The sequence below is a fragment of the Oxyura jamaicensis genome, chromosome 12 (assembly GCF_011077185.1).
Source record: "Oxyura jamaicensis isolate SHBP4307 breed ruddy duck chromosome 12, BPBGC_Ojam_1.0, whole genome shotgun sequence".
In the NCBI taxonomy this organism is placed as follows: Eukaryota; Metazoa; Chordata; class Aves; order Anseriformes; family Anatidae; genus Oxyura; species Oxyura jamaicensis.
In genome coordinates this window covers 13559-27825 of record NC_048904.1, presented here as the reverse complement: position 1 = coordinate 27825, position 14267 = coordinate 13559, and the positions used below count along the sequence as shown (strand labels likewise).

General features: G+C 34.4%; 1 protein-coding gene across 2 annotated transcripts in view; it reads left to right on the top strand.

Moving 5' to 3' along the window:
• Positions 1-13334, top strand: part of APPL1 (adaptor protein, phosphotyrosine interacting with PH domain and leucine zipper 1) — a 30084-nt gene extending 16750 nt beyond the window's left edge. For both annotated transcript variants that reach the window (XM_035337553.1, XM_035337552.1), the window contains exons 13-22: positions 409-465; positions 1390-1481; positions 2024-2206; positions 4451-4500; positions 4909-5083; positions 5186-5222; positions 6689-6835; positions 7070-7120; positions 7519-7608; positions 8261-13334. In XM_035337553.1, coding sequence (XP_035193444.1) covers positions 409-465; positions 1390-1481; positions 2024-2206; positions 4451-4500; positions 4909-5083; positions 5186-5222; positions 6689-6835; positions 7070-7120; positions 7519-7608; positions 8261-8410 — 1032 coding nt within the window. In that variant the 3' untranslated portion in view covers positions 8411-13334. The remainder of the gene's footprint in view (positions 1-408; positions 466-1389; positions 1482-2023; positions 2207-4450; positions 4501-4908; positions 5084-5185; positions 5223-6688; positions 6836-7069; positions 7121-7518; positions 7609-8260) is intronic.
• The last annotated feature ends 933 nt before the right edge of the window (positions 13335-14267 follow it).

The following is a 14267-nucleotide window of genomic DNA, read 5'->3' as shown; positions in this document are numbered from 1 at the left end:
AGACACAGAGACAGACAGACAGACACAGAGACAGACAGACAGACACACACAGAATTACACAGAAAGTTAGGGATTAGAAGGGACCTTGAAAGATACCTAGTCCAATTCCCCTGCCGGAGCGGGAACAATACAATATTTTTTTTTATTGCATTCCATAGAATCATGATTTAAGCTTGTTTTTGTTTTGATCTTCAGTGTGACTGAAACAATTCTTTAAGTAAAATCTGATATTGTATGCAGATAGCAGTGAATTCAATAGCAAACTGAGTGTGCAGAAAATACTGGTTTGGCTTCCTGAAATTACAAAGGAAGTAGAAAAGGTGTCTTTTCAGGTATTTAACCAAGTTCCTTGAAAAAGTTATGAAAAATTCAATGTTCTCTGTTTTTTCTTTTTCCTCTCTTTTTCAGTGGATATGCACAATAAACAACATATCTAAACAGATATATCTAAGCGAAAACCCTGAGGTAACTTCACTAAAATTGATAGTATCAGTAATCTCTTCAGATATAGATGTACAGAAAATTAAAAAGGGGTCAACTGGACCTAATTTGGTAGCATGGGATTAAGTTTAGTACTTCCTACATGTCTAATCTGAAGCTTGTCATTGTATGGGTTGATAGTGCTTCATGGATTAATGAAAGCATACATTCAGTTCTTTCATTCATCTAAATGCTTATGTAGAAAGCATTAAAATGACATGGCTTTTATGTTTGGTATAACATTTTGACAGCTGCAAGGCCTTTTAGCTGTATTGTTTATATGATACTTTGTTGCAAATTAACATGACAAATATCTGGACAGAGACAGGTATTTTCCCTCTCTAAAATCCTCTTTACACAGTGATTTCTTCCACTGGCTTTACCCCATGAAGCGAAGCCATCAATATTAAATACTGATACTTCAGAATTAGTGATTTAATGAAAGATTAAAGTGGAATTCTTCAACTGTACAAGGTCCATTATTTGCTGAAATAACATTGTTACATAGTGCTTACTTGATAGTTATTCATGGCTTGGTTTTTCAGAAACCTATAAATGTTCCCTAATTTCAAGTGCAGACTTTTGAATCTCCATGCATTGTTAGTTAGTAGTTGAAGACAACGTGTCTCAAGTGAGATTTTTATTTTTCTGCATGGATACGTTTGCTTATTTTTGTCAGACTTACCATTGCAATTTTACTGCTGGCTTTTACTAACATGCAGTATTATAAAGCAAGTGCAATAGCAGGAAATGTTACAAGTTAATAATACTACAACTAAGAAAACAAGACAACTATGTTACTGAAAGGGGACAGTTTATAACTTCTGTCAATTGCATGTAAAACTAAAATCTGAAAATGTACTTTGAGGGCAATGTTTTCAGTTAGTTTTTCCCATCTCTCTATTTTAGGAAGTTGCTGCACGTGTAAATCAGTCAGCTTTAGAAGCTGTTACTCCATCCCCTTCCTTTCAGCAGAGGCATGAGAGCATGCGTCCAATTGTGTAAGTTGCTGAACTATGGGTCAGTTGAAGAACACTTATATAAAAATCCTGGATAAAGCTCCAGTAAAAAAAATATGCAAAAATGTTCAGAACTAATGCTTTGATAGGCTAGAGGAATGTGTCCTGAATTCATCTTTTTATCATTGTTTAGCATCCAGTAATGTTACAAATGATCCAGACTTCCAGCTGAGCATAGACAGTTTTGTTAGTTATATCACATCTGGCTTGTTTGTTCTATGTATTCATGATATTTTTCTTAATGTGTACAACTCCTGGAAGCAGACCTCAGATTGTAGTATATTTCGTATGCGATTATACATTGATGTTAAGACCATTTGATAGCATTATTAATGCAAGTAGTAATTATAAATTATTCAGATTTGTTTGGAAGGTAGACGCCATTGTATTTACTATATCCTAATCTTGTTCAGTTTCTTAGGTTTTGTTTCTGGAATATTGTATTCGTCCTCCATATAGTTGAATTTATTTTCAACCAACCTGAAATTAACACATCTTCATGTTCATTTTTTGTTTTGTTTCAGACAATCTCGTCCTACTGCAGCTCGTACTAGCAGCACATCGTCACTGGGATCTGAATCAGCAACTTTATCTGCACTTTCATTGGATTCACTTGTTGCCCCTGACACTCCTATACAATTTGACATAATATCTCCAGTTAGTGAAGATCTGCCTGGTCAAGCAAGATCTTCAGGGCAGGCAGGCAGGTAGGAAATGTAGAAAAAAAAAGTGCCAGAATATATATTAATTAAAAAATATAGATATTATATGTTTAGGCAGCAGCTCCAACACACTCATTGCCTCTGTCCCTACTCTTTTTCTTGACAAAAAATCTACAGTGACCAGCAAAGCAAAACAAATATTTTTTGGTTAAATTCAGTTGTAAAATGTGGCTTATTTATATACATTAGATTCAGAATGTTATTTTATATTTTGCAGCAGCTCTTCTTACTGTAACGGCTAATGATTTATTTATTGTTTTATTTTAATCATTTGGTTTCACAAAGTATTTTCCTTTCCTATTGCTTGCTTACCCAGCAGCTTGGGTTATTTCCTCTTGGAAACTCAAGAGAAATTTGGTAGCCCTGCTTCCAGGTGATGATGGTATACGATGACACTCTTCTTAACCTGAAAGGTGAGTGAAAATGATCTAGGCTTCTAGAGTAATCTGACATACAGACAAGTTAAAATTGTCTAAGAGCTCATCCCAAAACAAACAAAAAAAAACTTTTTCCTGTTTTTATTATCTTTTTAAACCTTCCCATTCAAAAATAATAATAAAACCCTGTAAATATGCACTGCATTTCTGGAACTGTACATACAGAATTCAGATGTTGAGAAAACTTTTGCAGACTCAGCTGCTCTTGTAGAAAGAAAGTGGCTGAAAAAAAATTGACGTGACTCTAGTCACAGTAATGTGTGTTGTATTCTCCTTCCCTCTAGAAAAATAACTTCCAGTTGTACCACAGATACATAAGTTAAAATGATACACGTTTAACATTTGTTTTACATTTTTGTTGTTGTTGTTTGGTATTACAGGGGATAATCAGTTGGCTAACTAGACCCGTGGGAACATACTGATTAAAATCAATCTTGAACTGTATTTCAGGAATTGGAAAGCTTAATACTTGAGCTTTTCAAGTATTCAAGTCATCAGTTATTCTAAAAAAAATAATCATATTTTTCATAGCAAAAATGATTCAGAGTTGTGCTCAGTATTTTCAATTAACCATACACGATCAGTAAAGAATAGTGTGTTCCCATCTGTACCAAACACTGCAACTTTTGAGCTATTAATTTTTATTTTTTTTTAAAGGCTTTCCTTACTTTCTGATACTGATGACATATGTTTAATCTTTTTTTTTTTTTTGTGAGATCCTGTGAGATTTTGCATTTACTGTTCCCATCTAGTCTTAAATGTCCAGAAGAATCTAAGTGATAAAAGATGCTAATAGAAAGAATTTGTTTGTAGTATATTTACACAGGTCAACATTCAATAAGAGGAGTCTTGATTGAGTCCATGTTATTTAAGCATTGTAGCAATGCAATCTTGACTTCAGAGTTCGATCTACAAGAATTTTATTAAACTGGACATCTCTTAGTTAAGATTTCTGACACATAGCTGAATAGGAGAGATTCACATATTTTTTCTCTTCGTTCTGAAATTTGCTTTTAGAATGTTTAACTGTTGAGAGGTGATAGCTTCATTACTCCCCTATTAAAACCTAATTCAAAGTTTACAAACCCTTGACAAGAGTTTTTCAGCTGCTAGTTGGCCAAGGAGAAAAGGTTTAGAAGTTTTAACTAATTTCCCATTCCCTGTATTCTTTTCAGTATTGCTTTACTGTTACTGAAAATGTAGACTTGGAAGCCTAGAGTATTTTCACTTTTTGTTGTTACTGATAGCACTTCTGTCTTTGAGAGCCAGAAACAGCCATGTTTCTCTTGACCCTCTAGGAGTAAAACCCCAGTGATGTTTTCAGAATGCTGCATTTGAAATAAAACCAGTGACTTTTTTCAGTAATTCAAGAACTTGAGACAGTGATTATAGATGTGGTACCCCTATGGAATAATAAAAGTACTAGCTTTTGGCTGTAATTCATGAATTTTATATTTCATTGCCTAAAACTGTACCTTTTGAGATATTAACAAAGCTTTGACGTGGGCTTAATTTGAGTATAAGAAATACCATGTGAGTTAAATTCTCTGGTAGCAATAAGACAGTAATACCTGGTATTCTGACCGTAATTTGAGCCCTCAAATATAGCAATTAATGTCTTTCTTCTGATTAAATTGCTTGCCCTTATGATTTATAATACACTATTCCTCCAAATCATAAATTGTGAAATCATTACATCTTGATCTTATTTGATGCAGCATGAGACTACAACATTATTAATTAGTGATTCTTATTATCTGACTCCTGGTTTAATGTTTTCATTTTTTAATAGACGCACAAATCCTTTTGGTGAATCTGGAGGCTCAAAATCTGAAACAGAAGGTAAAACAAACAAACAAACAAAACTTAAATACAAAGTGAATAATAGAATTTACAAATTAATTTTGTATTTTCATCTGTACCTTCTTATTAACACCAGTTTTAGAGTGCTTAGTTATATTACATTAGCAATGTATTATTAGACGAGTTAAATCAGACTGTCTGAAAGTCCTGTTTTGTTTTTTTTAATCATTGTATTGCATCTTTAGTATTCATGAAACCTAATGAAAAGATGTGTGACTTGCTGTTTAGTAATGGTACCTGTAATTCATAAGTACAAGCAAACTCTCCTCAAGTTATTGGAAGCCTGGAGTTTTCCTGACTGCAATCCATCTTTGGTCTTGGTAGAAGTACTTTTGAATGGAAGACCCAAAGTGGAGATCACTTACTCAGTACTTTTGTTTCTCTTAGATTCAATTCTTCATCAGTTGTTTATTGTAAGATTTCTTGGCTCTATGGCAGTGAAGTCTGATGAAAGTCCAGACATTGTTTATGAAACAATGCGTCAAATACTAGCAGCTCGGGCTATCCATAACATTTTCCGGATGACAGAATCACATTTATTAGTCACTTGTGACTGTTTAAAGTAAGTTTGCTTCTGACTTCTACTGATGTTTATTTATAGAGTAATTTTCATTCACTTTGGTAAAACTTGCTTTCTGATTTGTTCTTAAAAACAATTTTTTAGGTTAATCGATCCACAGACACAAGTTACAAGACTACGAGTAAGTAACTTTACATTTTGAGATAAATACCCAGCAACATATTTCTCTTACTTTTAAAATGATATTATGAAATGTTAGCAAAAATCACTGACACAATGAAATTTCCACAGATTTCCATGAAAACTGGAGACAAATGCAAACATCTAAACATAAACAGAAAAACACTAGTAAATCAGGTTTAAGGGGAGTGATCTTAATAGGAGAAATAGGTTTTTGAAACGTTTTTTCCCGTGATAGGGTAAAATCTTAGGAAAATAAGAATATTTTATTTTAATAATGTGTCTGTTTAGAAATATTTATATATGTGGTAGAGAAGTATCATAAAGGTTGGAGTTAAATAAGTTCAGAAGTCCAATAGGTTTTGGTTGGTGTTTGGTTTTGTGTGTTGTTTTAAATATAATTAATATAATTATATTATATATAATTATGTTTAGTGTTGTATGGTTTTTGATTGTTTATTTAATTTTTTGCAATAAATATACATGAAAAAATACACATGAAAAAACAGGTGGAACTCTTCATAGCATATGAAATGTGGCAAACTTAATTCTTCAGTATTAGCAATCTTTATTTTTCATATTTTGAAACTCTTCCTCCCGTCTCTGCCCTCTGTTTCTGCACAGTTTCAGGTCTGTCATTTAACTTCTTTGGGTCTTCTTTTAAAGATGCTCAACTTGTCAGGGACTCTAAATTATCATTTCCATAAAAAGAAATCCTAAGCCTATGAAACCTTTCTAATATTTCAAGCTGTGGCTTTTTTTTCCCCCTTTTTTTTCCTTTACATTTGTGACACTAAATTCAAAACTGCCCCAAAGCCAGGAGCTATTAAAGGTGAGATAAAGAAACAGCTCGAATGTCTAGTATTCTAAATGTGTGCAGTTAAGGTTAGGAAGCACTCTCATCCTGTCAGTTTATAACACTTGTAATAGGAACCTTCAGAATTTAAAAACTTATCCTTTGCCAAGTTTTAAAAAAATATATTTGAAATGTCTAGTCTGACTTCTTTTAGGAATTGAGAATGCAAAGTATTCTTATTGTAACAAAATAGTAAGGCTATATGGATTTTTTTTTTTGCTTGTTTTCTTGCTTATATAGTTCAGGTGAGCCGAACTATTTGCAGTTAGTTTTAGAGAAATGCACCAGATACTGAAAGCTTAGTCAAAAATGCAATTTGTATATGTGTCTGTTTTTTAAAAATAATAATAAATAAAATGCTTGTTTGCATTTAGAAAGATGACTGAATCTCATGGCAAATGCAATTCCCTCCTCTCTCTTTTGAATCATTTAATCTTTCCCTTCTAAATTCCTTTTTTTGTGTTTGGCAGTTGCATGCCCAGTCAGATTGTAACTTTTGCTGGTGTGGTTGCATATTTTTGATAATGAAGTCATGTGCAGTACAGTGAAACTTCGTATAGAAAATATCTGAAACCCGTTTTAATATCTCCGTATTTGATCCTTTCTGGCAGTTTCCTTTGCCCAACGTAGTCTTGTATTCTACGCACCAGGAGAATAAGCGCCTCTTTGGATTTGTGCTTAAAACTTCAGGAGGGAGAGTTGACAACCGCCAAACTTCCATCTGCTATATATTTGAATCAAATAACGAAGGGGAAAAGGTATTGGTGATGGTTATATTTGTATTGATTTGGAACCTGACATGGATTCCAATATGTTAGATCCAATCCATTCAAGCTGGCTAAGTATTTTGTTTATGTACTGAAAAAGAGTTAACCTGATAGTACCACAAAATGTTTTAATATACTGTCATATCTGATATAACAATATGGTGTATTTTCAAAGGCATTTTAATTAGATTTTTACAGATTATTTCAAATCTGATTTGTATTTAGATTTGTGACTCCGTTGGACTGGCAAAACAGATAGCTTTTCATGCAGAACTGGTAAGAATCTTTTTTAGGGGAAGGTACCCTCATGAATTGAATGGAGACGGTATATTTAGTATGTGTAACAGAATAGATGCTGCAAGATGCTTATAGATGCAGTGAATGCTGCTGTGGAGTAAGTACTCTAAGGGTTTTATAGTACTCTAAAGTACTCTAAAGTACTCTAAGTACTCTAAAGTTTTATAGAACTTAAACCTGAGATAAAAAGACTTTGAACCATGTTTACTTTAGAACAATATTCAAGATGACTTCTTAATACCTTTACCAAACATACCTGTCCATTAAAAGAAGGCTAATTAAGTGTTTAACAGTTTTGAACAAACTCATATAAATCAGTACTGTACCAAATATGTCAGACTGTTGTTCATTATTTTGTTTACATTTTTACTCTTCAGGATCGAAAAGCATCAGAAAAGGCAAAAGAAATAGAGAGAGTCAAAGAGAAACAACAAAAAGAATTAAGTAAACAAAAACAAATTGAACAGGTACGTTATTTCTTAATGCTTTGCTTTTTTTCCTACTTGCTATCTTTCTTTTGTATTTTTTTAATTCCAGCTACAGTCTCACAGTCTTTAGTACAAATTCACAGAATGTTGTGGAATAAAGTTAATTTTTGAAAGTATTTCCTGTGCAGATTTTGTATAATTTTGCAGTCGTTTTTAAAAAGAGCTGTTCTGAGGAGAGAAACCACAGAACACCTTCATAGGTGCATTCAGGAGCAGTGCTTGAAGGAACAACTATCACAGGCCCAAAATAAAAACGCTGTTGTCACATGCATGAACTGCCCCATATGTGGCAAGTAACCATCTGCCATGTACGGAGACAGTTCATTTGCTACATAGTGGGGAAGGGGCTGCAGGCCGTAGGCCAAGCTCCTTGTTCTGACCTGCTTTTTTTATGGGTTGCTGGTACACATGTGTTAAATACATTAGCTGTTCTAGTAATTCCAGCTACTGAAGCCAAAATAGTTTGGTTTCCTACTCGTTCTTTTAACTCCTCTACAAAAAGTTGTCCATTGATAATATTAAAAGACAGTTCACAAATCAGAATAATGGTCTCCTGTTTCCACTTCAGACAACTTTAAAATGAGTGTTATTTTGCTGATTTCTCCTTTGCTCCCCCCTCTTCTTAAATTAGGACTTAGAGGAGCAAAGCCGACTGATAGCTGCATCCAGCAGATCAAACCCAAGTTGTGGAGAAGGACAGTTTGTAGTCCTTAGCAGTAGCCAGTCAGAAGACAGCGATTTAGGAGAAGACGGAAAGAAGAAGAGAGAATCTGAAACCTAAGGCTGCCTACTTAATTAAAATTGGAATCATGGATATAAGTTCTACAAGAAGTGAAATGTAAATGGAGGATCTGTTGTATTGTATAAAAGACTTCATGATGTGTAGACCCTTATATGCCTCGATTTTTCTTTCTTAAGTAAGTGATTTCCACTTTCATGTCAGTATAATTTCTCTTTTGTATGCCAGATAAAGTATGGTGATGCTACCATGTTTATTACAAAAGTGTTTTCTCAAAAAATTCTCTGCAGTATGGAAAAACTCTTACAGTTTTTCCCTTTTACCTGCCTGCGTAAATGACTGCTTTTGAACCAATACTTAAAACTCTCACTAATCTTAACCACTATGGTGAAATTTGTTCTTTATACAAGTATGTAGAATGCTTTGCTGGAAACAAAAGTGGATGCCTGAATAAGGCAGTGCTAAGCTTTACATAACTTGTTGCACATAACTGTTCTTAGAAAGTAAAATCCCTATTAACATCAGTGAGATGTGCAATAGTTCTAGACAGAAAGAACGTATTTTGTTTCATATTGCACGTCGTGATTTTTTTTCTATTGGTGAATATAATGCTGGAAGGCTTCTTTGAACAGGAGAGAAAAAATACTTTGTCAGACCTATATAAGAGCTGAAAAGATGCAGTTGCACTTCACTGCGTGAGGAATGTATAAAACATTCCTTATCAAACAGTAAGAATAATGTATATATTCTTGTAGCACAAATGCCATGGTCTTGGTTTTCCCCACTGTATGTGATAAAAAGCTGTAAGCCTTTGAGTTCACTTTTTTATAAAAAACATGCTTAGAGTTGAAGGAACATCTTGAATTTTATTGTTTGAAAAATCTTTTGAATCTATAAATGCCTTGCTACCAGTACACTACGTTTACTGAAAATGAGTTAAGGCTTTTAAAGTCTTTTTATGGAGCTGTATTTTGCAAACAGAAGTAAAAGACTATGCTAGTCTACATCCTAGAGTCAAATTCCATAATGTGTTTTTCAAAGTAAAGTCTGTTTACACCTTGTAAGCCTGAACTCCATGGTCCATACCTTGTGTAATATTTATTTTGTATAATACTAAATGTGCATTCATCTTTTGATCCAGAAGAGAAAACTTGTTTGAAGTAAGAAGAAATATTTATTTTTGCACTAATTAATTACTGTAAGTACTAAACTCCAGTGAAACAATTGTCTCTCTAATGGGGGCCTGAAAGTAATAGGAAATGTAGAAAGAAAAGAAAATACTTATATTCCAAGTTGTGTTATAAGTTATGACTGTTTTACAGTTTATTGCAGGGTGTTTCTAGTGTTCAGGAATGGAAGCAATTTTCAGAATATTTCCCATCAGCTGGTGATGGCCCAGTCCTTCAGAGCTAGAGTTGGTTGGCACTGATAATAAGTAAGGGAAGAAGCTCAGGACCTCTCTGCTAGGCATCTGTAGGTGCACTATCCTTAACTCTCCTTGCACACAGGAGTTGTGGCTACCAACGGCAATCTCCTCCTGCTCTTTCTGCTGGAGATGAAAAGTTCTATGCAGAAACTTAATTGTATCTAGCTCCTGTCACAGGAGAGAAAAGGGAGCAGTGCCTGCTGCAGGAATAAGTCTGCTTTGCTGGGGCTGCTACTGCAACAGGAACTAGGGCAGCTTGCGTAATGCCACAGGCCTCATAGCATATAGAAGGCACTGAGCAGCCATGGAAGTAGTCACAATATTCCTGCCTTAAAAGAGGAGGTGGTGTGGGAGACTGAGCAATGAAGAGACTTGAGGCTCTCTTCCTGAGGTAGTTAGCAGCTCCAGTTCCAGCATGTTTCATCCCCACTGTAGCCAGTTGCAGAAGTACCTGCTTTTGGTGCTGCCCAGTCTGGCCCAATAGCATCAGCCTGTGGCCAGATTTGGCCAGCACACTGTCGCATGGACCATACAAATCTGAGGCATCTTTTTTTTTAAAAAAAATAAAATAAAAACACCTTAAATGGCATTTTTATTTTGTTTGTAGTCTTGTATTCTCATCTCATCTGTAAGAGATTGTTTTTATTCTTTTGAAAAAAAATAAAGGCGGTAGATGCATCTCTTCTTTTTTCTCCTTTTTGTGCCTAAATACAGGCTTACAGATAGTTCCATGGCAGCCAGTTTATCTCTGGAAATTGATCTAGTTTGTGTTTCTTTCTCTTACGGTCTTTTTTTTTTTTTTTTTTTTTTTCTCACTAGTTCTGCTTTCTATCAATCAAATATCATGCCAGCACAGCTCAAGGTTATTGTGTCTTCCTTAGTACATGCTGAAGACAAAGTAAATGTGAAACAGCTCAGGAAGAATGTGATTAGTGGTATCCAGTTTCTAGAATCTAGTCACTAAGCTGTCAGTGTAAGATGAGCTGCAATAGCCACCGCTCCATGGGGAAGACAGATAACAGATTAGCAATCTCACCAGAAAGCACTGCTGACAGGGAATTGATATATTTTTTTCTTGATCCCTACCATTAATGTTTTAGACTGAAGTATGTAACTATGAGGAGGAAATCAGGAGAAAAAGATGGGACATGAAATAACTGTTACGGATTTTGTCAGATTTAACTATCTATGATTGGAATTACTTCAGTTTTAGCTCAGGCTTTCCTATCTATTGCGACTAAAACTAGTTTTCTAAAACAGTGTAGGATTGAATTGCATTTCACTTGCAGTGGATGATTCTTCTCTCGTAAGCACTGAAAAGAAGAGAAATTAATGAGGAGAGCAGTGCTTAACAAAAACAATGAGATAACATGAATGAAATCATGGTTTTTTGCTTGTTCAGGAGACTTTTGCTGGTATAAAATCAGTAAAAAGATAGAAATGCATCCAGGAGAGTGACACAAGCTGCAGGAGCAAATGGCAAGTCAAGAAAGATCAGGACGTTAAAGTGGAACAGAACTAACTTATTGAAAAATATTTTTGTTAATTAAAAAATATGAAATGATTAATATTTACTTTGAGAGTACAATTTTTAACGTAAACACCTCAAGTTCTCTTGGAAGCTACTGAGGTAGAATTTCACCACCTATTATTGTAAGTAAATTACCTATTGGTTTCTGTTCCCATAATTTATTTCTCCTGATGAATATTTCCTGTTACTTTTTAATTAGGGACTGATCTTCCAGGCACTTTCAGCTGAAGCTGTAGTTTGCTTCATGTGAACCTCGTATTATTTCAGAAACTATTTTTTTCAAATACACAATTTTAAAAGGACATTGCATAGGTCAGCAGTGTTTTTTTTAGGACTAAGTTATGTTGTTAATTCCAGCCTAACGGTTACTGACTTTTTTTCCCCCTTGGGTAAGGGATATTAAGTTTATTACACTATGTAGACCATGCAGGTCTTGCTGTCGGTTGTTTCAAGCTACATATGTTTTTTATATAATGTCATGAATATCAAAACATATAAGAAGCATGGGCAAACTATGGAAATGCATTTTATTGCATTACAGATAATACCTAGCACTCCCTCTATGGCCAGGAATATATTACTTGATGTCTAAACCAGAGGACAAGTTAAAAGTCATATGCAACTTAGCCACACAGAACTGGTAACAAGTGTGTTGCATAAACTAACATGGATCAGTCAAGAGTTCAGAAATATTTCCCTTCCACAATCCAGTCAAATTTCATCTTTACATGGATGTGAACCCACAGCTAAAAAACCTAATACTGCTAAACCATTTATAAAGATGTAATTGATGTACATTGATATAAAGAAACAAAACTGACTGCATATCTTTAAGGTGAATTCTGATGAATTACAGTTGCACAGAATGTAGAAGTCACTGGAGAAAGTTTTGTTATATAGTCTCTTACTATTTCAGAATTCACAAAGAGAATGAAAATCCACCTCTGCTTGTTGAATTTAGTTAACATCTAGTCTAAGAGCAAGAGCTGATATTTTATATTCTTTCCTTTGGTCTATTTTAGAAACACAGTGGTATCTAACTTATTATGACATGAGTAAGTTGTTGTGTCATTGTGAATGCACTTGTATCCCTAATGAAGTCTATATTCCAAGCCAAGGATTTTGTACAATCTTTCAGGTCATTTTTATAATACAGTGGAGTGGTCAAATTCTTACAATAATGTTCTGGATTGGTCCAGTTCTAGTTAAGTGTAAGTGATTTTTGCATTTTTACACGTTTTTTCCCTGTATTAAAACCTCCACTAGTATACTTAATTCAGCTTTGATTGTTGTGTCTTAATCTTGGAAGCATGAATAGTAAATTATATATTATGCCAGAACTTCAGTCAGTATTTTGTAGGTTAAATAAAAGCTTAAGTATAATAACTGCCAGGGGGGAATTTGTACTGATGCAAAAGCTGCCTGCTTATTTCATAATAATGATTTTGAGGAAGCACCATTACTGGTGACACTGAATGAAGTTTTAATGTGCAGTTGAATCCCTCTGTTGTCAAACCGTATCTCAATTCCCTTAAGTTTAATCATATTAGCGAGATATACTCAGAGGAAGTTGCTGTCCTTGGGAATACTGATAACTTCTGCAACAAAGACTGAACATTAGAATAAAATCCTTACTCTCCTAGCTGGCTGTTTTAGTGCACATGTTGCTCTAGTTACCTGATGATGTGTAGCACTTTAAACAGAGCTGTCATTATGGTAATGATCAGAATTAATGTGTACAGAAACTATACCAGCACAACTATTAACATGGGTACTTAGATATTTTCACTGGCTTCATTAGTTTTCTTAATTACATGACAGACACCGTGTAAAAACCAAGGGGTCATAACTACATTATGGTTAAGTTTATATTTTATAAGATTTGTAGATTTTTCTGGAGAAAAGCAGACTTTTGGATTATGTAACTTTAAGTGAATACAGATGCATGTATAACGAGAAAATCTATGCTTACCTGATAATGGAGGAATAAATAAATACTATTAATACCACATGTGTTGATCTTTATTTTAAAATTACACAGAATGGTATCAGTATTATTTTTAGAAAGCGTGCTGTGGGTCTGTGTCTATCATGTAAGACTAAGATAACAGTGGTGATTGCTCTCAGGTCTAAGTGCTTTGTAAGTTTAAGCTGCAACTGTTTCAAGAGCAACTCAAAAAAAAATCAAAGCATGTCCTGGGACAGCACTGTGAAATGAAGCTAGTTCTAGAGAGAGCAATCCAACACATAGTGGATGAAACATGTCAGTACCTGAGACTGAGATGTAGAACTAACCTGTTTCAGAAGTACTGTTGCCTTGTTGAAGCACTGATGTTTCACACTAGCTGCTATAATAAGCAGGCATCTGTAGCTGTTAATCCCATCTTAATGCTTAGGAAGTGGGATCATCTAACTGGGTGAAAAAAAAAAGAAATTACTTATGCTGCTTTCTAGAACTTTGCTATGGGTCTTCATAAATAAAAGCTCTACTTCGTGGCAAGAGAAGGGAAGGTAAAAGATTTAAAAATAATTATGTCCCTTCCTGGTTTTAGTTAACTTCATGGCCTTCAACCAAACCCTGAGTTTAACCTTGCAGTTGGAGATAGCGTTACATGTTATGACAGCCTTTAACCTAGCAGTAACACAGGGTTTACAGCCCTACCTGTGATTTTAACAGTTCTTATAATTTTCACACTAAGCATTTAAAGCAGTATGGCCATAACTTTAAGATATTTTATATTCCACCATATTTATATAGAATGGGATCACTAATACTTACAGTTTGAGGTTGTCCCCATTTTATTCAGGGGTAAGAGGGCAATGCTGAAACTTCATACTCCTTAATATACATATGAGATAAAAATCCCCAAAGAAAATCTTACCCACTTCAACATTCCCTCCAAATTATAGAGCTAATTAAGCGCAGTTGATGTTGAAGGTTC